Source organism: Carassius gibelio, chromosome A3, assembly GCF_023724105.1.
Source record: "Carassius gibelio isolate Cgi1373 ecotype wild population from Czech Republic chromosome A3, carGib1.2-hapl.c, whole genome shotgun sequence".
Lineage (NCBI taxonomy): Eukaryota > Metazoa > Chordata > Actinopteri > Cypriniformes > Cyprinidae > Carassius > Carassius gibelio.
Genome location: NC_068373.1, coordinates 9,820,439 through 9,836,379, shown reverse-complemented (window position 1 = coordinate 9,836,379; position 15,941 = coordinate 9,820,439). Strand labels below are relative to the sequence as shown.

Genomic DNA, 15,941 nt, shown 5'->3' with positions numbered 1-15,941 from the left:
GGTGTTTCACCTTTATCCCAACAGTCCCAGTCCCAATGGCTCGCGTGGTGCTGTTGAGGCTCAGAGCAGGTAAGGAATCGCAGTCAGAGAATTTGATTCATAATATATCTGCATGTGCATGTATGCGTGTGTGTGTGTGCATGTATGCGTGTGTGTGTGTGTGTCGTGTGAGCCAGAGGAATGCTTTAATGGGGAGAGATCGAGTTTCTCTTTTCCTGTCCTGACAGATCAAAGGACGTGTCCCACATTCCGTCGTCCCACTTCATGTTGTTCTTGCAGTAACCAGAATATTCGGTGGGGTACTGTACAGCATGCATGGGTGAAATCTCGGGGAATATCGGTTCGTGTAGAAGCTCGCAAATGAATGGTTGCACCTGCATAGTATTTTATCTCAATATGAAGCATCTTCCTTTACAGATCAATATGACTTTTTCAGTGACCATTGGCAATATTTAAACTACATTTTGCAGTATTTTATTGAAATCCAAACCTCTGTTAATCGACCAAGCAGGTGTAATTATCGCCCGAAAAGTTTGAAATAGAGAAAACAAATAAAGGTAAGGTACTTAGAAAAAGAGAAACAAGGTAATACTTTCAAAGATCAAGTTTAAGGTGACTTTGGGAGAAGTCTAAATGAATTCTCTATTAAATGAAGCCAATGAAGCCCATTTTCTTTTATTTGGTGGTTAACGTTTTTCAAATGTTTTCAAATTTTTGTAAAAAATTACAATTAAATAATGTAAACAATGCACTAGCAGATCAGGATTATCATGATTTAAATCAGTTTGATATTAATATATATTATTATTAATAATATTATTAATACAATCAATGTGTCCTGCATATGTAGAAAAGAGCAATAAATAATCATTTTAATTAAATAATAAAAAATATATATATATATATATTTAAAATTCAACTCCGTAGCATGAAACTTACCATTCTGATCATGAATCATTTTTTTTGTAAAAAATTACAATTAAATAATGTAAACATGCCTTTTTTTGTAGGTAGAAACCATCTTCAGTACTATGGAGCTGATCTTAAAATGACAAATAATGATCTACTGCTAGTTTCCATTAGCTTTTTGAGAATAGTACAAGGGATATTTAGTTATTTTGTTATCCCAAATAAATATTTGTTAAGAAGTGTTGCCACTGAAGAGCTTATAGCATTACAATTATGATCATGTTTATGTTTCATGAAATTATATACAGCAGTCCAGCAAGAAACAATGGTTTTAGTTGACATTTTTCACAAAATGTTTATGTGAAACGAGATTGTCTTAACTTTCAGAGCAAGTGTGAAATGTACTGTAGCTTTAGGCCAGCACATGCATAATTATTTCCAAAATGATTTACCTGAAACTTAATGAGCTATGAATGTAATGCAGGTAATAGAGCAACAAAACAATATGCAATATACCACAAGAAAGAAATCACAGTTTGTTCATAACCTAGATTTTGATTTTATATGGCATCGCCGTGTTTTCCACAAAGAGATGCCAGACTTCGGTCAGAGCAGATCAATTGCATTGAGACGTCATCCGTCAAGCAAACGAAGTGTCAAAGTGAATCAGTCTAAACGTTTCTGGCGCTGCCGTAGTTCCAGATTTGGAAAAGGCTTTGGACAGATTATGTGGATATCTGTCGAAACATCTGCCTTATATCAGCGCAGAAAATCTCACCTCACTGTCATCAGTCAAAAATCCTCTTTCGTGTGCTTTCCTCTCAGCCTTGATGGGTTTATGATCTCACGATCAGTGGGTAATGTTAAGTGCGTGATGAGAGCTTCGGCTGGGTGGGTGATGGTCATGCATGTGTGCGTGGCTGTGCGTGTGTGCATGCTTGAGTTGCTGTTGTCTTCTCATGGATCCACCCCTTTGATCCACATCCAGCATTTCATAGGGTCACTAATGGGTTACAGTCAAAAAGAGTGATTGTGGTTTTGAACAAGATTTCTCCTTATCTATAATTGTCATAGTATCCATGAATCATGAAGTTAGGATAATGCACTTTTTAATGCACAAAGCAGCAGTAAGAAGCACCCATCTAGACTGTCTGTGTTTACATTGATTCAGATTCAAACCAGATCTTAGACCAGTTATTAAGTCCTTTAAATACAGCATGAAAAGTGCAGGCAAGAAGTGAGTTTCTGCGTGTCAAGGAAAACCAACAGGAGGAAGGGAATATTTGAGGAATGCGGGTCACGTGCAGACAGAGAACGAGTGTGAGGAGCCGTGTCACATGGATGAATGGGAGTCTGAGTGTGTGTTTTGGTATTAAAGAATGTGTCTCATGTGACCACATCGTTTGGCATTCTGTAATTTAATGCAGTGACATTTAAACAAGTTCAGAAATCTCTAGTGTTTTGGGCTGATTGTGTATTCCGCATTATATATCAGTTCAGGACCATGTCGGAGCTTGTGAAGTGAGCTCATGTCATTTCTTGTATTTGGTCGCTCTTTGCATGCATGTGGACAAAACATTTCATCTCATTTTATCACCCCCGTTTCTCTTCTCCCCTTGCCCTTTCTCTGCAGTCGTCCCGCACAGCTGAAGGAGCAGGCTCAGTCTGTCGTGTCTCCTGCAAATCTCCCTGAGGACCCTGAATGTCTCACGGTGCCCAAGTACAAGCGAGACCTGGTGCAGAAACTGAAAATCCTGAGACAGGAGCTGTCCCAGCAGCAACCGCAGGCGGGACACTGCCGTATTGAGGTCTCGCGGGAGGAGATCTTTGAGGTAAGACCCTGGACTATTTTACCTTGTAACATTGATAATTAATTCTTTTTTGAGCCAGTGCACCCCACCCATTATCCAGGTCCCTCACCGCCCTCCATCAAATAAACCAACGTTACAAAAACATAGTAATAATTAACAACATATACCTACAAATTAGGGGTGTAACGATACGCGAATTCGTATTGAACCGTTCAATACGAGGCTTTCGGTTCGGTACGCTGTATGCATTATGTACCGAACGGTTCGTTGGACTAATTAATTATATTTGAAAAAAAAATAAAAAATTAAATATAATGATATGCGTTCAACAAGGTAGCCCAATAACCCAAACGACGTAACAGGCAACGCCTCTGACACCCCCAAGAAGAAAAAAACACCAACTTATTTGTTTAATTAAGGCTACTCAGTCAGTCGCTCGCTCACTCAGTACGCGCTGAGTGAGCGAGCAGTCCATGCACGGTACGCGGTGGCCAGTGCGTTTAACAGACCAGAAATAGAAGATCCTCCAATAACCAACAGGTCTGGTGTTTGGGTGCACTTTGGATTCCCTGTAATGGTGATGGCAAGAGAGTGGTGGATAAAAAAACAATGGTATGTCGCATCTGCTACATGACAATAGGGTACACCAGCGGGAATACAAAAAAAAAAAAACACCAGCGGGAATACTTGAAACATGTCAACTCATTTACGCCGACATCACCTTAGTGTGTCAGTATCTGGGCAAAGACGAAAAAGAGGAGAAACATACACGCAACAAACTATCCCCACAGTATTAAACAGACATTTCCAACTGACTCAAACAGGGCAAAAGACATCACCGCGGCGATTGGTAGGCTACATTTACGTTACATTTACATTTATAGCCACGGATATGAGACCTTACTATTTACCATTCATTCTATCATCACCATTATAGCTTACAGGGAATCCAAAGTGCACCCAAACACCAGACCTGTTGGTTATTGGAGGATCTTCTATTTCTGGTCTGTTAAATGCATTAGACATTTTGCAACGAGCCTTCAGCGCGTGCTGAGTGAGCGAGCGCCTTTGGGGCCGTTCACATATCGCACCTAAAAACACGTGGAAAACGCTAGGCGCGTCTTTCTCCTCCTTTCCAAAACGCTCGGGCAGAAGCGCCCCTGAGGCGTCTGCCTTTGCAAAGCAACAATGACGTGCTGCTCTCTCCATGAAGACGCGGAAATTTCAGCAAAGAATAAATGGATTTGCAGCTCTAAAAATCGCTTGTAGTAGGCTAGCTCTGCTACTAAATTTATTTCAAAATTGCAATCCATATACAACTATGATCAGCTGTTCCTTCATCTTGGCTGAGCTTTCAACGTTGTTATGGGAAAGGATGAAGCTGGTTAGTTCTTGTCACATGACCCGCGGTGCGCTTGCGGCATTCTGAAAATTTGAGATGTTTTTACTTTTTGCTGTATCTAAAACGTACCGAACCGAACCGAACCGTGACATCAGTGTATCGTATCGTATCTAACCGAACCATGAATTTTGTGAACTGTTACACCCCTACTACAAATATATTACAAAGAAATTTTAATATATTCAAAATATCATATGGAGAGACTTCTTTGAATATTCTGATGGTGATACAAACAAATCATTAAATCAGAGCTTTGAATCAATTCATTGAAGCAGACAATTTAATTCATAAACATATAAACTCTACAGCTGTTTTAGCTAATTAAGCTCAAATCAGATGCCATCTTCAGTATTTTTGTCTATTCTTCTCTTTTCCTGTCAAAAAAAATCTCAACATTATTAAAAAGTACATTTACTCAATTGATGAAATGACAGTATCTTTCCTAGAGTAATCCAAGGAAAAGGGTATCTTTTACCTAATGAATTAACTTTTATTTTTTATTTAATCTCAAAATTTATTTGGATTCATCTCTTTTCTTTGTTTCTGAAGTAAATGTAAAATGTTAAGATATAGTGTAAAATGAGACTGAAATACTAAATGGTTTTAGCAATCTAATTAGCGCCAACTAGTGGCTGATTTCTCTCAAAATTCTTACAGACCTTTAGGACCATGAGTCGAACAAGCCCACCGAGTTTCGTTCCGATTGACCTCCGATAACCTTGTTACGTTGTATAATCTTAAATCATAATTTATGTGGCACAAGTGTCAATCCCATCTAATGCTCTTTTTTTTTTACCATCTCATTCTTGCCTTTTCTCAACACATTTATTTTCTCTCCTGCATGTATATCCAATAAAGATTCAAATGGCCAAAATAAATAAAATTCTAATTTCTTTATTTCGTTGGGCTGTTTTTGCTGTCTTGTTTTTTTTTTTGTAATAGCCCTGCAACCTCCCAAGCAATCACACAGCAGCAGAGAATCCACACTGATGTTGACTCAGTTGTCAGCTCTGAGAAGTGCTGTCTGCATGGAGGCTCTGTCGTCGTTTGAGGGTGTTATTTGCCCTGGTAACACCTGAACGAGCCTTTAAAAGTGCTGAACAAGCCCAAAGGCCTGGTTAACCTTCACTGTAAAGGCTTTTGAGCTCTGCTGGATATTAGCCACGAATCCGTTTACGTGTGGAAAAAGCCATAATGCTTCAAGCATGTTAAACTTCATTAGCATGCTGAGTTCAGCTAATTTGTGTGACGTGTACTGCACATGTTTCTGAGCCCCATCTCGAGCCTGTTGGAAAAACGTTTACGCCCCCCTCTCTCTTCGCTCAGCTTGAAGTGATTTTTGGTCTGGTCATCTGTTTTAAGTGTTTATGGGTGTTGAGCTGGATGTGCACAGACATTTCTGGATGCTGCATTCCAACATGCTGCGCTCTCCCCATGGACGAATCTGAACGTAAACATCGGGTTACGTGAACCCTTCACACGAGTTTGGGTTCTTTCGAGTTTATTGGCAAGGTTATACGATGACAGATCAACTGTAATAAACTGACGCATCTCTGAGTGCTGGTTGCAGCATAAGAGGCTGCTAAGTTACAGCTTCAGTAATGCAGATTTGTGTACACATTAAGCTCAGTTGAAGTGTATCTTGTGAAATCAAATCAAATGAAACCTGCGCTCAAAAGATTTACAGGAGACACAATTACAAACAGATGGGGAAAATGGCAAATGAACTGGATTACATCAGTTTTGTGTTTCCTATTTAATTTATTATCATTAATTTTATTTCTCCGTGATTAGTTGTAAATAACATTCTTTAATACTGTTTGTATTTTTAATAATTCATTTTTTTTGTCTTCTGCATATACCAGGCTTACTATAGTTAACCCAAACTAAAACCATAAAATAATAATAATAACTTTGACTGAAATAAGACACTTCAACTTATTTTATTTCAGGTAGTTGCCAAGGAAACATTTTCATTTAGGTTAACTTTATGTATTAACATAATTAAAACTGAAATCAAATTGAATAAAACGTATATAGGCATTATGATATTAAAATAAATGAATAAATTAAACTAATAAAAATGATAAGAACACAACAAAATTACTAAAACTTAAAAACTAAAATATGAAAGAAAAAAAATATACAGCTATATATATATATATATATATATATAAAATGGACTTGTACTCAAAGTTGTTTGTCGCACTTGACAGTTATATGAAGCTAAATCTGAAACTAGTTTGTCAGATCAGTTACTATGCCTTCAGTGTGAACTTACCATCTTAATTTACAGGTGCTGTTCATATAATTAGAATATCATCAAAAAGTTTATTTATTTCACTAATTCCATTAAAAAAGTGAAACTTGTATATTATATTCATTCATTACACACAGACTGACATATTTCAAATGTTTATATCTTTTAATGCTGATGATTATTACGGACAACTACGGAAAATCCCAAAATTCAGTATCTCCGAAAATTGGAATATTACTTAAGACCAATACAAAGAAAGGATTTATAGAAATCTTGGCCAACTAAAAAGTATAAAAATGAAAAGTATGAGCATGTACAGCACTCAATACGTAGTTAGAGCTCCTTTTGCCTGAATTACTGCAGCAATGCAGCGTGGCATGGAGTCGATCAGTCTGTGGCACTGCTCAGGTGTTATGGCCTTCAGCTCTTCTGCGTTCTTGGGTCTGGCATATCGCATCTTCCTCTTCACAATACCCCATAGATTTTATATGGGGTTACGGTCAGGCGAGTTTGCTGCCCAATTAAGAACAGGGATACCATGGTCCTTAAACCAGGTACTGGAAGCTTTGGCACTGTGTGCAGGGGCCAAGTCCTGTTTGAAAAATTAAATCTGCATCTCCATAAAGTTGGTCAGCAGCAGGAAGCATGAAGTGCTCTAAAACTTCCTGGTATACAGCTGTGTTGACCTTTACCTCAGAAAACACAGTTGACCAACACCAGCAGATGACATGGCACCCCAAACCATCACTGACTGTGGAAACTTTACACTGGACCTCAAGCAACATAGATTTTGTGCCTTTCTCTCTTCCTCCAGACTCTGAGATCCTGATTTCCAAAGGAAATGCTAAATTTACTTTCATTAGAGAACATAACTTTGGGCCACTCAGCAGCAGTCCGGTCCTTTTTGAAGCGAGACGCTTCTGACGCTGTCTGTTGTTAAAGAGTGGCTTGACACAAGGAATGTCTTGCATACGTCTGTGCGTAGTGGTTCTTGAAGCACTGACTCCAGCTGCAGTCCACTCTTTGTGAATATCCCCCACATTTTTGAATGGGTTTTGTTTCACAATTCTCTCCAGGGTGCGGTTATCTCTATTGCTTGTACACTTTTTTTCTACTACGTCTTTTCCTTCCCTTCACCTTTCTATTAATGTGCTTGGACACAGAGCTCTGTGAACAGCCAGCCTCTTTTGCAATGACCTTTTGTGTCTTGCCCTCCTTGTGCAAGGAGTCAATGATCGTCTTTTGGACATCAGTCAAGTCAGCAGGTGTTCTGAGTTAATTTGCTGATTAGAGTGTGGCACCAGGTGTCTTCAATATTGAACCTTTTCACAATATTCTAATTTTCGGAGATACTGAATTTGGGATTTTCCTTAGTTGTCAGTTATAATCATCAACATTAAAAGAAATAAACATTTGAAATATATCAGTCTGTGTGTAATGAATGAATATAATATACAAGTTTCACTTTTTGAATGGATTTAGTGAAATAAATCAACTTTTTGATGATATTCTAATTAAATGACCAGCACCTGTAAATATGACCGTTTGGAGGATGACTTGCATTCTTACAAACGTCTGTATAACATATGACCTTTCTGTGACCTTTCTTACATTTTAACACCATCTCCACTGTTTGTTTAGGAATCATATCGGCAGGTGATGAAGATGAGGCCGAAGGACCTGTGGAAGAGGTTGATGGTCAAGTTCAGAGGAGAGGAGGGTCTCGACTATGGTGGAGTCGCGAGGTACGAGTTTGACACCCAGACACAAAAGCTTGATGCTGAGCATGAAATCAAAATTGGCTCCATGTTCTTTCTTAACACATTTGTTGGGAATGATCCATCTGTGAACATCATTCAAAAGAAAAACATCTCTTTGTAATTTGGATGAAAAATGTACATTTCAATAATGTGTAACTATCCACTGAAGAACCATCTGTAATCATTTTCCACAATGCTATCAATTCCCAATGGATCAAATCAACTTCTGTAATACATTTTTGGATGATATCCTATTTCGCTAATAAATGTATCACAACAAGGAAGTAAAATGGGTTATGAATGCAGCTTCCTGCTGTCTTTTAATGCTTGTGTGTCCATCTAGTGGTAGAATTAGAGTATAATAATGTCACAGTAAGCCGTGATAGACTTAGTGCCTGTCAATAATTTGTGCCATTACGTGTGTTTGTGTCATAGGGAGTGGTTATACTTGCTGTCACATGAGATGTTAAATCCATACTATGGACTGTTCCAGTATTCACGAGATGACATCTACACGCTGCAGATCAACCCGGACTCTGCCGTTAATCCTGTAAGTGGCTTCCTCGTGAGCTTCCCGTTTTTACTCAGACAACTCAGCACTCAACTATTTGTTTTATTTGTTTGTTTCTTAGGAGCATTTGTCTTATTTCCACTTCGTGGGGAGGATTATGGGAATGGCTGTTTTCCACGGTCACTACATAGACGGAGGCTTCACTCTGCCCTTCTACAAGCAGCTGCTGGGGAAACCCATCACTCTCGACGACATGGAGTCAGTGGATCCAGATCTCCACAACAGCCTCGTCTGGATCCTGTCAGTGTGCTTTATATGTCCATCTATAGCGCTGTATAATGTACACTCAGAAATGAACTGTAATACAATTATTACTCTGCCTCCGTATTTTCAGAAAAAGAGGGTCTGGTATGATGCATGATAATATGTATATGCTGTATAATAATAATAATAATTCAATATATATTAGAGCTGTCAATCAATCAATAAATAATAATAATAATTACACTTTTTTTCGGAAATTAATCATGACTAATCCCACCTAAAATTAAAGTTTGTAAATATACTTTTGTAATGCAATAATTTCACATTCAATTTTCAAATGAATGTAAAAACCAACATAAAGACAATATATTTTTTGATATTTGTTTAGTGATTTAAAAAAAAAAAAATTATAACTGAAGGCGATACCAAGTCTCTAGGAAATAGTTTTTTCTACTAATATTTGACCATTTATATTTAACCATTTTAACTGACGCAGCTTTTTTGGTAACTTCATGACTTACCTGATGACATAACTATGACATTGCATGCTCGCAGTTTCATTTGTGCATTAATATGATATAGCACTTTAATATAATACAGCGCGTGCTGCCATATTTGAAGAGCATGTGAAACGAGCACAGTATAACAGCTATATTGATTTTTACTGACATAAGATAACATCTCATCTGAACGCAGTGAAGCTTCCTCATCACTTGTACCTTTTCTGTGCTTGTTTGACTAGCACCTGGTACTGAGGTGAAGTTTGAGTGCGTTTCTGAATGTCTCCTATTTGATGTGGTCATAAAGACCTTCTGTGTCTAAATAAGCGCACTTTTTGTCAAGAAAATAAGAGACAGAAGCAGCAGTAAGGTACTATATGCTTAGTGTGTTCATGTTGAAATGCAAAACACATTTTCTGCTTTCAAGGTGGGATTAAAGTAGATCCAGAGAGTTTATGCTATTAAATCCTGCAATTAATGTGATCGTGCAATTAATATTAAAATTATTTAACTTAATTTAAAAAAAAAAAAATATTAAAATAATGCATGCATAATAAATCGTAGAATTATTCTTTTCTTCTTTAATGTCTGTGTTTAGAGATAATGACATCACTGGGGTGTTGGACCACACGTTCTGCGTCGAACACAATGCATACGGAGAGATCATTCAGCACGAGCTCAAACCCAATGGCAAGAACATCCCTGTCACCCAGGACACCAAGAAGGAGTATGTGAGGTGAGTGTGGACTTCAGCTGCTTTGACCGCTGAACACCTTCCTCCTCCCTGTCTTACGTGTCTCTGCAGATATCATAAGGGCTGTTCAGACTTCAGGCAAATCAGATTCTACTCAGATCAGACCTTTTCAGGCAGACTGTATGCACAATTAATTGCAAGTGATCAAATCAGATTTGTGTGTCCAGACATGACCAACCTATCTGCATGGGTTGCTTTGGTAATGGCATAGAAGTACCCACATATGTGACGAGGCTTTCAAAACAGATGCAGGATAAGCAGAGGTGCATCAGCCCGCTCTAGTAGACTAGTACATATTGTGATGTTCTGTTTTGTCGTCAGCGCTGGCTTCAGCTTCGTTTGAATACAGTATTAATACTTTTGAACTTTCTGTCCCTGGTTTTGATCTTATCATTGTGTGTTGTGTCATGTTAAGAGTAATGCAAAAGACTATTTGAAATCTGATCTGAGCAGCCAGAATGCCCAGACTGAGACGCATCTGTAAAAATCTGATTTGAATCAAGTTTCAAAAAACTTTTAAATGTGGTTTGAATCAGATTTGGTAAAAAATCTTTTTCTTTTTTTGGGGCTGTTCAGGCTTTCGAAAACCCATCTGGATAAAATCTGGATGTGCAAAAAAAAGATTTTTTTCTGGAAGTACAAAAATAGCCTAAGTGTCTTTCTCTGCTTTTGCGCAGACTTTATGTGAACTGGCGGTTCCTGAGGGGCATCGAGGCTCAGTTCCTGGCCCTGCAGAAAGGCTTTAATGAGGTCATCCCACAACACCTACTCAAAGCGTTTGATGAGAAAGAGTTGGAGGTATGAAAACTTACTTTAGAAAATAAATATGCCCATTTGCTAAAATAAATCCACTTCAGACAGTTGACTTGGCTTGATAAATGTGTAATGGAGCATATTTTAGTTGCTATTTTCACTGATGACAATGAGCAGTATCAGAGCATGGTTAGGGATTCAAGTGTGTCTCGTACTTTCAGCTTATTGTGTGTGGACTCGGGAAGATCGACATCAATGACTGGAAGTCAAACACCCGTCTGAAGCACTGCACACCTGACAGTAACATTGTGAAGTGGTTCTGGCGGGCCGTGGAGTCGTATGATGAGGAAAGGAGAGCCAGACTGCTGCAGTTTGTCACCGGCTCCTCCAGAGTCCCACTACAAGGATTCAAAGCCCTGCAAGGTACCTGATATACTTTAGCACAAATTCCTCATTCAGGATCTGGAAAAGAAGCTATGCGTATAATCATCAGAGCTGTGAATAACGCATTACACAGTAATGCATTACTGTATTCTTATTACCTTTCTTGATAACGCAGTAATATAATGTGTTACATTTTACATTTATGTAGATCTATTACAGTTTCTAATGTCAGTAAAATTACATTACTTAAAGGTGCTGTAGGGAACTTTTGTAAAAAAAATATTTTTTACATATTTGTTAAACCTGTCATTATGTCCTGACAGTAGAATATGAGACAGATAATCTGTGAAAAAATCAAGCTCCTCTGGCTCCTCCCAGTGGTCCTATTGCCATTTGCAGAAACTCCATCGCTCCCGGTAAAAAATAACCAATCAGAGCTGCGGTCCGTAACTTTGTTTGTGTTCAAAATGTAGAAAAATGTATATAATAAGCGAGTACACCATGAATCCATTTTCCAAACCGTGTTTTTAGCTTGTCCTGAATCACTAGGGTGCACCTATAATAAGTGTTTATATTCAGACTATTTTAGATTGCTTCGGGGGTACCGCGGCGGAGTAACCCAGTACCTTTGTGATTCTTCATAGACATAAACAGAGAGAAGTAGTTCTGGCTATGATTTTCTTCCGCAAGATGCAAGCAGTTCTGTTTATTAACCGCTAGAGCATCAAAAGTTACCTACCGCAGCTTTAAGAAACAAATGCAGTGTTAAGAAAAAATATGTAAATGCATTTTAAAATCATGTTTTGCGCACCTTTAAATCACTGGAGAATGTGAACTAAAACGCTGACAGGTCGTACAACACTTAAATGCAATTAAATTAAATCATATTTCAACATTTTGCACTTGATTTAACATATTTTAGTCTAGCATTATAGTTTGGGAAACGTCCAACTCACAAAATGCGTAGAAGTTTGTCACAATAACACAAATATAAGTAAGATTAACTGATTTGTCAGAATGATCTCCTCCACTGCTCAAGCCGTGCGTTCCAGTAACGACAGGCTTTGTTTACGGAGGTTATGTGTCGGTTTACAGGCTTGCATGTCTCATGTGGATTATTACCGTATGAATAGGGTACGTTGCTCGTGGGTATGGTCACATTACAGATGTGTAATGTGTAGCTCAGACTGGAAAAACTGGACCTCGCGTTGGTTTCATACGGATTAATTTATCACAGAATATTTTTTTTAGACATGACTTCATTTAAAGATAGACACTTCAAGCTTTAGATATATCTCTTATCTGTGTATGTAGTATTCGCTGAGTTTTGGTTCATTTAAAGTGTTTCAGATAGAAGTTTGCAGAGACTCAGACAACAGAAAGTGCACCATTTGTTTTCTTTAGTTTACAAAAGCACAATATTTTGTTTATATTGTGAGTACACACAAAAATAAATTCAAATGATGTATTACACTTATCTGTACGATCAAAGATGACTGAACATTTAAAGTTATTTTAGCTGTTAACAGGAAAAATTGCAAGTAATCATTCAAGTTGCTGTTTCGATACTAAAGAAACTTTTCAGGCAATATTATATTACTAAAAGATTTTCTTTGTAGTGTATTTTTTAGGTTTGATAACTTGAAAGTAATCTATTTTTTAAATGCAGTAATCAGTGATGTAATCAAATTGCAATTAATTAGTAGTAATTTTTAATTTGTAGCAGATTGCTTTTTTTTAATGCTAATCATGCATGCATGTTTGCTCTCAAATGCTTGATGATCCAGGTGCTGCTGGACCTCGTCTCTTCACCATCCATCAGATCGACGCCAGCACCAATAACCTGCCCAAAGCACACACTTGGTGAGCACATCTCTACAGACTTGTGATCAACCAGTATGTGTTTTTTTTAAGGAGATAGAGCAGTGTAGTTAAAGTTCAATAAAATGAATATATATATATAAAACACACACAATATATATGACTGATAGTGAAGAAATTAATACTATTAAGCAAATTAATTATAAGTGATACTTTGTGTAATTTTTTATGATATATATGTGGGTGGGTGCATTTTTACATGGTTTTTATTATTATTATTTTTATATTTCCTTTTAAATAAATTATATAAATATTTAAAATGTACACTGTCCTTTAAAGAGTTTGCAGTTAGAAAGATTTTATGAAATGATTACTTTTATTCACCAAATGTACATTAAATTATTTAAAAGTGACAGCACAGAGACATTTGTAATATTATAAAAGATTTGTTTTAATTGAATGTTGTTCTTTTGAAATTTCTATTCCTTAAATAATTCTGAAAAACTGTCACACTGTTTCAGAAACATATTAAGTAGCACAACTGTTTGCCACATTAACAGTAATACAAAATGTTTCTTGAACAAAATAAACACATTAAAATGATTCCTGAATGATCATGTGACACCCAGAGACTGAAGTAATGATGCTGAAATTGCATCAGTGATTTATTCAAATAATAAAACTAATTCACCACTGTTCATTTCTTTTCAATTTGGGCTCAGCTTCAACCGTATCGACATTCCTCCATACGAGATCTACGATAAACTCTACGACAAACTGCTGACGGCCATCGAGGAGACCTGCGGCTTCGCTGTGGAATGATCGTCCACCGTTGGCGCTCGCAGAGGAACCTTTCTCCAGGCGGGACAGACCTGTCAGTCAGCCGGCAGACGTGTGAGCCTCACGAGGAGCTCAGACAGAAAGGCTGAGGCAGGGTGGATTATACAGCAGCACTCCACGCCTGATGCTGCTTTACAGATCTTTCTGCATTATTTGAAAAGAAGAGAAGAAAACAACGGATCTTTTCAGCTGCTAGAAACTCTTGTACTTACTATTTTGGAACCTCCTCTTCCTTTTTTTATTTTATTTTTTTTTTAAGTCCATAGGTTGATTTTTAGCATTAAGACAACATATTAACAGTATTTCATGTAGCATTTTCACAGACTAGACTTAAGGGGAAAGGGGCACGCAGAACAAGAGCGTTCACGCATAAGCTAACGCAGAAGCACTACTGTCCTTACCGAAGACTAGACGAGAAGAGGAAGCCAATGTCAACAAAAGACTAAGTTTGTCATTTGGGACTTGCAAAGGGTTGGACTTGAGCAAGCCGTGAGATGATTTCCTTTCGATCAGGGAACTGGGCTCCTCTGGCCTCTTCGGGGCTGCCCTACACCAGACGTCATCTTGACTACCTGTGCTCCATAACTCAAGACTGGAGTCATCTGCAGACTGATTTATAAGCTTGTTGAACGTGAACGAATGAATACATGAATTCCTAGGTAGGTAGGTAGTCTAGCTTTATTTTTTTACGGCATGAGAGGACGAGGTAAAACATAATAAAATTATACAGATATAATATATTGGCATCGTCACAGGAACTGATGGCTGCCGATGTTTCCAGAGCAGAAAATGAAGTTGTGTCCAATGAAAAAAGGCTTTAATGAGGTTGGCATTGGCTTGCTTTGAATGTTCAAATTCCATCTTTTTTTTTTTTTTTTTTGTAAGAAAATTTGTGAAGAAAAACATTTTAATATGTTGCATTATTGGTGTCAACTTTTTTGGTAAACTGTATTCTTATTTGTCTCGGATGTCAATCAAACCCTTTAAAATATTTAAATATGATGCATATCTATGAGCATGTTAATGAGATGTGAAGTGTCTTCCATGTCATACCTTCTCATTATATTGTTACGGTTTATTTCCTGGGCCTGTTTATTATTATTATTATTATTATTATTATTTCATAAAAGAAGAAATGTAACTCTACCCCTCGTGGAAATCAAGGGAGAGTAGTGTCTGTATTACTTGTTCGTTTTGTAATTTATTATTAACCCATTGTAGTACCAATTTACTGAACATTTTGACCATGAAAAATGTAACTTGCCTTCAGTGAGCATTTACAGACACACTGCAAGGAGGATCGCTGTATTAAAGAACAAGAAACAATTCTATCTTTTATAGAAATGCATCAGCTTTAGCAGAAAACAACAAAAGCATGTCTGATGTGCTCTTTGTAAGCCTCTGAAATGCACAGCTTAAAAACCTGTTCCTTCAAGATTATTAAAAGAAACTGCATAAATAAACACATGCGGATATATATATATATATATATATATATATATATATATATATATATATTAGTTAAATGTGTCTGAGATGCTGCCTGTCTATAGCAATCCTCTATGACCATGGACTGTTGTTAAGAGTTTGCATACGCTGAATATGAGCTATACATCTTTTGTTTTTGTTTTTTTATAAATTTGAGCGTGAAAGGTGAAACAAAAATAAAAAAGCCTCTGGATGGATAGTTATAGAATATCATTCATATATGTGGAGGACTGACTGTCATTTATCTTTAAATGTATTTAATTTGAAAGAAAAATACACTTTGCACACACACACAAACACACACATTATATAAAGGCTGTATATAATAGGCAAATATATATATATATATATATATATATATATATATATATATATACAGAACTCTTAATGACTAATGATTATATATTTCATTTAAATCTGGCGCACACAAAGATCTCTTCATCTTCTCTTCTTCTTACTTGTTTTTATTTGTATATTTAAACAG

The 15,941-nt window shown here is 37.1% G+C and overlaps 1 protein-coding gene across 2 annotated transcripts in view; it reads left to right on the top strand.

Moving 5' to 3' along the window:
* Nucleotides 1–15,674, top strand: part of LOC127945977 (E3 ubiquitin-protein ligase SMURF2-like) — a 55,054-nt gene extending 39,380 nt beyond the window's left edge. For both annotated transcript variants that reach the window (XM_052542215.1, XM_052542205.1), the window contains exons 11-20: nt 25–69; nt 2,543–2,741; nt 8,024–8,127; nt 8,578–8,692; nt 8,775–8,953; nt 10,016–10,153; nt 10,849–10,969; nt 11,146–11,347; nt 13,096–13,171; nt 13,852–15,674. In XM_052542215.1, the coding sequence (XP_052398175.1) occupies nt 25–69; nt 2,543–2,741; nt 8,024–8,127; nt 8,578–8,692; nt 8,775–8,953; nt 10,016–10,153; nt 10,849–10,969; nt 11,146–11,347; nt 13,096–13,171; nt 13,852–13,951 (1,279 nt within the window). In that variant the 3' untranslated portion in view covers nt 13,952–15,674. The remainder of the gene's footprint in view (nt 1–24; nt 70–2,542; nt 2,742–8,023; nt 8,128–8,577; nt 8,693–8,774; nt 8,954–10,015; nt 10,154–10,848; nt 10,970–11,145; nt 11,348–13,095; nt 13,172–13,851) is intronic.
* The last annotated feature ends 267 nt before the right edge of the window (nt 15,675–15,941 follow it).